General features: G+C 37.8%; 1 protein-coding gene across 1 annotated transcript; it reads left to right on the top strand.

Moving 5' to 3' along the window:
* The first annotated feature begins 624 nt into the window (after nt 1–624).
* LOC143854903 (proteasome subunit alpha type-7-like) lies at nt 625–6,370 on the top strand. The gene is made up of 3 exons (XM_077365033.1): nt 625–947; nt 3,745–4,159; nt 5,919–6,370. Exons 1-3 carry the CDS (start codon nt 775–777, stop codon nt 6,078–6,080), a joined length of 750 nt encoding a protein of 249 aa, XP_077221148.1. The 5' UTR covers nt 625–774; the 3' UTR covers nt 6,081–6,370.
* Nucleotides 6,371–7,782: the final 1,412 nt, after the last annotated feature.

Raw genomic sequence — 7,782 nt, 5'->3', positions numbered from 1 at the left:
CATTCATCCTCATACTCATATTGTACGAGAGAGAGGGAGGGAGGGATGTCTGGCTGCTGCTACAGCAAGGTCGAGAAGCAGCGAGGGTGAAGGTAATTGATATTGATTTCCAAATAATGTCTTCCATAACAGATCTGAAAATCGGATTATTTTTTTTTTTGGCTGTTGTAGCTGATTTGGAAATCTAAGGATCTAATCAAGTTCCAAATCTCAATTGTAAATGTGAGAAATCCAAATCTAAATTTTGTGGGTATCCAAACGTGGTCTTAGTCCCTAACTTGATTATAATGCAAGATATAGAATTTGCCAATGACACTAACACCCCTATAATGCGTAAAGTCCCTAACTTGATTATAATGCAAGCCATGGACATTTCCATCATTAAGAAAATGGGATTTACTAGCGTCCATCGCGTAGCGTCCATCACAGATGGTCTGCTGCATGTCCGAGCAGCCACCTCATGAATGAAGACAAAAGCTGCTGTAAAGTGAGCCTGTGTGGCTGGTCTGATATGCAACAGACCATCTACGCGATGGACGCTAGCAAATTCCTCAGAAAATATTAAAAGCTCAGTCAATAAGTATAAGCTCATGGATATTTTTGTAATTCGCCAAGAGAAACACTCCCTTGCAACCCAAGTTAATTTCCTTTCATTTCCTCCCCATCCCCCCCTTCTTCTGCATTCTCTGCAGTGAAGAAAAGAAACCAAGCCAAACGAAATAGAAGAACGAAAAAACCCTAACCCTAGCCCTAACCCTAATCGAGGGAAAATCAATGGCTAGATACGATCGTGCAATCACCGTGTTCTCTCCGGACGGGCATCTGTTCCAGGTGGAATACGCGCTCGAAGCCGTGCGTAAAGGGAACGCCGCCGTTGGTGTCCGAGGAACAGACACCATCGTTCTCGGTGTTGAAAAGAAATCTACTGCAAAGCTCCAGGACTCTAGGTAATATCTCCAATCTCTCTTTTTTGATCTGGAATTAGGGTTTATGATGAGAGGATTTTGAATCTTTGATGTGTATTGTAGAAATTGAAGCAATCTGGATGGAGATTTTAGGGTTTGGAGCTACTTTTGAGACTTTTGAGATTTAGTATTAGTTTTGATTTGCTGTTCTCTTTCGAAAGTGTGGGATTGATGTTTTTGATTTCTTGCTTAAATGTGTGATGTAATCCCGGAAAGGATTAGAGAAAACCCACAATCAATATGTGCTTAGATTCTTAGTAGAACATTAAGAGAGCGAGCCAAGATAGATTTACAAAAAATTGTTGTGAAAATTCCCAAAGGAAAAGAAATTTTATTTGCAATCTTCAAAGCTAAGAGACAATGAAACTTCCCATTACCACGAGTTTTTGGGGCTTTATATAGCCTCAATCACAAAACAAAAATAGAAATACAAACCAACTAGGAAAGAAAATCTGTGTAAAATAAGAAATTAAAAAAAATAAGAAAGCAGTGGAAGACGGTGTCAAACAGCTTGTGGTCGGATCCTGGCACTCTGTGGTCGCTAAACTTGGTCCAACTTGTCCCAGAATTGCTCGCTAAGCTCCAGGATTGCATCAATGTGTAATGTTGGAAATTGGAAATAGACTCATTCTAATTTGGGTTTTTGTTAACGTGGTTATTGTCGAAGTTCAAGAGGCTTGATTTATGGAAGTGTAGAATTACAATGCTTTGAAGTTCTTGGGCTACCTTAAATTGTGTTTAGTCTTTTACCCTATTACTGGTGACCTTAATTTTTGAATTTGAACTGAGGGGGTTCAATCCTCACTAGTGTATTAGGAGAAAAAAAACAGAAAAGGTAAAAAAAAGGAGGGTGTGTCCAAGTAATGAAATTTATGTAATGTGCTAACTCCTCTTGCTTTCCACTTCTCCCTCCTGGTTTTGGAGAATAGAACACAGCATTCTAAAGATTGGAGAAGTTTTCAAATTGAGAAGATAGAAATGCCTCCTCGCTTGTTCCACTGCTCATGATTATTTTCTAGCTACTTTTACTAGGCCCTGCTATTAAAAATTGGCATCAAAATCTTATTCTAAGAAGTGTTTATTTGTAAAACCTCATTTTCCTAAGAGTGCTCCCTCGCTTTTTCTTTTCAGTCTGCGAATAATGTAGAGACTAGGTAGGCCATGGACTTCCTTTTTGTTGAATCTGTTGTCTTGATGATCTTTCTGTCTTTAGAGTTGAAGGTGCCTGAGTTTGGAACCAGAATTCATTTTGTCCTTGGGTTTTGTTGGGAATAATTGTTTTCTCAATGCAATGAACAGAAGTGGGGCCCTGTACTTACAAAGGGTAGGAGGTTCAGACTTCTGGTTCCCTCTTTTTCAAATCGCTAGTTGTTGTTGGAAACATAATAAGTGAAGCTGCGTTCCGCTTGATTAGTGGTGATGGCGTAAGAGAGGTGATTGGTACAACTATCCGATCCCGACCGTGTCCATCTGCCCCACCACCTTTGACTTTCAAAATCGCGACGAACAAGACTGCTTTTTATTTAATGGTAAATTTCATTAGCTAAAGCAGAGAGAGAGAGAGAGAGAGAGAGAGAGAGAGAGAGTCCGAGCGTACAGAGACAACCGGAAGAAAAGAAAGAAAAGAAAAATAAAGATAGACCATTTCAAAAAAGGAAAATAAAGATAGAAAGCCATCCCATCACACCGTCAGGGAGGAAAGAATTCAAAAGTCTCTAACTTTTCCTAGCAACTCCGGACCGAGCAGGTGCATCGGCCTTGGGATTGGCCTAGGGCTAAACCTGCTGAAAACCCACCGAATGACCTTCGACCTTGCCCCTTACTTTGTCAATAGCATACACAAAGTGCCACGGATACCTATCTCTCTATCTCCATCCTTAATATATCTAATCACATTGGGAGAGCCCTAGGGCATCCAGAAGATCGAGTTCAATAAGACGGATACCCATGAGAATTGCTTGCATTTCCGCAGCTTTAGAATCATGCACTCCAAAGGGGCCAGAGAAGCCAAAAACAATCTCCCAATTCACATTGCGCAGGGTGTCACCAATGTGTGGTGAACTCGGATTTTCCAGGCTCAAACTGTCAAAATTTGAGGCGGTTTGATGGCTTTTTCGGCTGTGCCACTCTTAGATGCTTTGAGTCAGTTTTTAGGTAGCGAATAGATTTAAGGAGTTCTTTTTTTTTTTTGCCATGGGAGTTGGGATGTGGAGTCATCTAGTGGTGGGTTGATTGCCTATCATGTCCTCTTGACCTTAGAGTGCCAAATGAGATGAAGATGATTGTTCTTTTGCAAGGCATTTGGTTTTCGTTTGCTCAGTCTTCGGTCCGTTAGTCATTGAATGGAATGGGACTCCTTGCAGCGATTTGTACCTGTGCATGCCCTTCAGGTTTCTATCCATCATTAATAAGGGTTCTGATAAGGGATTGAGCGTCTAGCTCAATTGGTATAGACCATGCTCTTCAACCCTGTGGCCGGTGGTTCAATCCCAACTTACCTACCAAAACAAAGGGGTCTGACAAGGAAGCGGATTTGCTCGCTTAAGTGGGCACTTCTAAATTAACTTTAGCGCTGAGATATGGGAATCAAATACCCTTGTAGAGTTTTACTGCTCTGATTTTTTTTAGCTGGAGTCTTTATATGCTGTTTTCCTCTTTCAAACAAAATTTGAATAGCACTATTTTAGTCTTCCAATTCATTTTCTGGATTTCAGCACAGACATAATAATGCCTGTTTTCGTGTAATGTTTTGACTAATTCAGACAGATCTGTTTTGCAGATCGGTTAGGAAGATCGTAAATCTGGATGATCACATTGCATTGGCATGTGCTGGTCTAAAGGCAGATGCACGGGTGTTGATAAATAAGGCCCGCATTGAATGCCAGAGTCATAGGCTCACTGTTGAGGATCCAGTAACTGTTGAATATATCACACGGTATATAGCTGGCCTCCAACAGAAGTACACACAGAGTGGTGGTGTTAGACCATTTGGCCTTTCAACTTTGATTGTGGGATTTGACCCATACACTGCTGTTCCATCACTTTACCAGACAGATCCATCTGGGACTTTTTCTGCCTGGAAGGCTAATGCAACAGGGAGGAACTCAAATTCTATGAGAGAATTTCTGGAGAAAAACTATAAAGAAACTTCTGGGCAAGAAACTGTAAAGCTCGCCATTCGTGCATTGCTTGAAGTATGTTACTTTTTCCCATTTCTGAAGCTGTGATGCCCAATCTTTAACTTGTATGTTTTTAGAGGAAAATGCTAACACACCCACCCACGCCACCTTGTAGGCACATGTAAATACAAGGGTTTGATTATTTTTTACTTTTAAAGAAATCAGTTTGATTATTTTTTACTTTTCATTCAGAGCACATACTCTATTTCTTTTGTTGGATATTTTATCTATAGTTACTGGCCTGTGCTTATATTTTACTTGTTGGTTTTCATTGTGATATTTCTTTACCTCCTTAGATAGATGTATGTGGTCTGGATGAAAAGTAGCATTCTCATCTTATTCAAGTTGGTGATACCACATAGCTTCCCCTTAAATGGACGGATCTCAATCTGGGCTCTTGGCCATTGTTTAAAAACTTCCCTAGTCAACTGTCAATTTACCCAAGTTCTTATCCGAGTCCGAGTTTTGCCTTACCGAGTTGAGTCTAAGTTTTGCTTTACCAAGTTAATTAGGACTCCTTTGGCTTGCCCGGGTTAGTGAAAAATACTTGGCGTTATGAATTTAAACATTAAGGATCTTATACACACTAGAGGGCTCATTCAATCCATAGTGACAAATCCATGTAAGATTGTTTTGGAATACAAACATGCTCCAGTCCCATCATGTGCAGATGGTAAAACCTCTTTACCTAACTCTCCACTTACTAATCTAAATAATTATTGGCTGGTAATGGTAGTGTGCACGCCCTCACATCAACACATGGCTGAAAGCAAAGTTATCTTCATTTTCATTTTTGCATTTAAACCTTGTATTCACGCAAGTTTGTGGGATTACTATACTTAATAATATAATTGGTTTCTTTTGATGCATGCAATGTGCCCTGTCCTTTTTAATTGAATGGTCGCATGGAAAGCCCTGTCCTTTCAGTGGTGTGAACTGTCATCCCATCCCAGTTGTGGTACTATGTTTTTCACAGTTTGAAGTTATTCTATATTCGTTATGGCATTTGCTCACTTCCATCTCGTAGTTCTTATGATGTGCTCAATACTTCTACTGCTCTATCCCATTTTATAGTGTGGCCACATTTTTTGGAAGATTCACCTGCTACTTTCATCCTATGTCACAAATATCGTTTTCGGGAATTTCTTGGCAAGAGAGAATCTCGGGATATATTAATTTTTTTATATTTTCTCTCCTTTATGTAGGGAAAAACAATAAAATAGAATTATTAAATATATATATATATGTATATATATATAAAAATTAATAAAAAATAAAAAAATATTTTAAAAATATCATGATATTATCGCAGTAAATGAAAATATTGCTATATTTTTTAATTCTCAGGATTATTTCGGGATTTTGTTGTTAAAATCGCTATATTTTAAACCTATCTGAGATATTTGTGACATAGCTTTCATCATCTTGTGATGATCCTGTGGCTGATTTTATTGTTTTTTTTGTCATGGGTGATTTATGATACCGTTGCATACCGATGATGCCTATGGTTTGTGTTCCATGATGCAACTCATGAAGTTCTGATGATCTTTTAATATTTGAAATCCCATGTGAAAACTTCTCTTATGTTCACTCTTAGTATCATACTAATATTTGCATATACACCCCCAATCTTTTGATCATGTCCACGTGTTTCTAGGTTATCGTTGCATATATAATCTTTATGTATGCAATTGTAACACACACCTGTAAGATTACATTTGTGTGATCTGTATTGTTTTATCTTTATAACTTTAAATTACATTTTTAAAATTAGGTTGTTGAGAGTGGGGGAAAGAACATAGAGATTGCTGTGATGACAAAAGAGCATGGACTGCGTCAACTTGATGAATCTGAAATTGATTCTATTGTTGCTGAAATTGAAGCAGAGAAAGCAGCAGCTGAAGCTGCAAAGAAAGGTCCTTCTAGAGAAACCTGACCTTGCCTGTTTGTTTTGATATATGGTGCTGCCTTTCTACAATTCCTCCAAGGCTTTAAATTAAAAATTAGGTATATTTTACTCTTGAATGCATTGGCTCTTTTATTAAGGATTTTATTTTCTTTCCCTAACAGGATACAAAGATTCAATGATACATGGACAATGTAATCACCTGTTGCTGTTTTGTATGAGCTATTTTTTTGGGTTATGTTTTTACATGTTGGATTACTATGTGCTACTTGTTCTGCTGTTTTCACCCTTTGCATATTGGAACTGACCTTTGACCACTATTATCTGACTTCTCGTTGCCATTGTGGTATGATTATTCTGCATTGACATTGGTTTCAAACTGCCACTGTTTCTTCAGTTTGTGACCCTTATGTAAGTATGTAACCAAAGTCAAAAGCCACAAGAAACCGCTCAGGTTTGGGGTTTTCAGATTTTTTTAACCACATGAAACATTCAATTCTCTGGTTTCTTAGCACTTGTGCGTCAAATGATTCCAAACTGAGAACCCATAAAAAACCACTGAGTTTTATTTTTATTTATTTATTTATTATTTTGCGAATTTATTTAGAGACCCAAAACATTCAATTCTCTGTTTTGTGGCGCTTGCGACCCAAGCGATTCCAAACTTCAGAATCCACATTAAAACAGTCATCGAGCTCCTGACTCATCAGGTGCTACAGCTGGGTCATACTATGTTCTGAAATATTAACTCGCTGAATTTCAAATCTGTCGTTTCAATTCAAAGCTACCTACCAAATTACAAAGTCTTAATGTGAATTGATTAAGGGAATCTAATTCAATACAAACTGGATAAAAATCTTTTCCGCCCTTGCTTGTGAACACCCAAAGACCCCATTGTTTTAACTTTTTTTTTTCTCTGTATGCGAAGGAACCTTTGGTACCAATTTATGCATCCCTTCGATTTGATTTGATTGCCTTCTGATCAGGGTAGCTTGGGGTGCCTTCCATCCACTCCATTTGTATTTTTATTAGATACATAGACTTGATAATTTCTACCATGAAGAATCATGCTTACTATCTTTTACTTTTTCATGCTAGATATACAGAGGCATGGTTTTAAATTTCGGTTTCGATCGGAAACATTTGGGTTTCAGTTGAAAATTTTGGTGGAAATCATGTAAAAAATCATGGAAAGCATATAGGAACTATTACATAAAGATGAACATATGCTAATGATATAATTTAAAGATGAAAGTCCACATCCGCAAGACAACCATCCATTTTGGTCTCAGTTTCAGTATAGGTTGGGATCAAAACAAAAAACATTTATCATTTCAATGGAAATTTAAAACCATGTATACGGTAACTTCGTTCAAGAAAACCATGTAGATACTGACATACACTATGCTTTCAATGAAGCTCTCTAAATCATATATCAGCATCTTCACTGAATTGGAAAGGACTAACTGATCCGGTAATCTGCCCGCAAAGATATCAGGATCCGAAATGGGGTCACTAGTGTGCTATGTGCCACTTATCAATGGTGATGAGATCCTTGGACACAGATTATATTATTCTTTATGTTATGTGCTCTCCATTAGTAGAAAAAATATCATGTTTTTTATTTGATTTTCCTCTTACCAATACGAAATTGGAAAAATAAAAAAGAATCAAATATCGGAAAACCCATTTTACAACACCCATGTACTAATGAAAAAAATTGGATAAAGAA

This window comes from Tasmannia lanceolata, unplaced genomic scaffold (assembly GCF_043159265.1).
Source record: "Tasmannia lanceolata isolate RefF3 unplaced genomic scaffold, GAP_Taslan_0.1 ptg000020l, whole genome shotgun sequence".
NCBI lineage: Eukaryota > Viridiplantae > Streptophyta > Magnoliopsida > Canellales > Winteraceae > Tasmannia > Tasmannia lanceolata.
Note: the sequence above shows the minus strand (reverse complement) of the source record. Positions and strands in the feature narration are given on the sequence as shown.

Coding starts and splice junctions, on each gene's coding strand:
- LOC143854903 (XM_077365033.1), top strand. CDS start 775: ATGGCTAGATACGATCGTGCAATCACCGTGTTCTCTCCGGACGGGCAT. Junction 948..3,744: donor GCAAAGCTCCAGGACTCTAG/GTAATATCTCCA, acceptor TCTGTTTTGCAG/ATCGGTTAGGAAGATCGTAA. Junction 4,160..5,918: donor CCATTCGTGCATTGCTTGAA/GTATGTTACTTT, acceptor TTTTAAAATTAG/GTTGTTGAGAGTGGGGGAAA.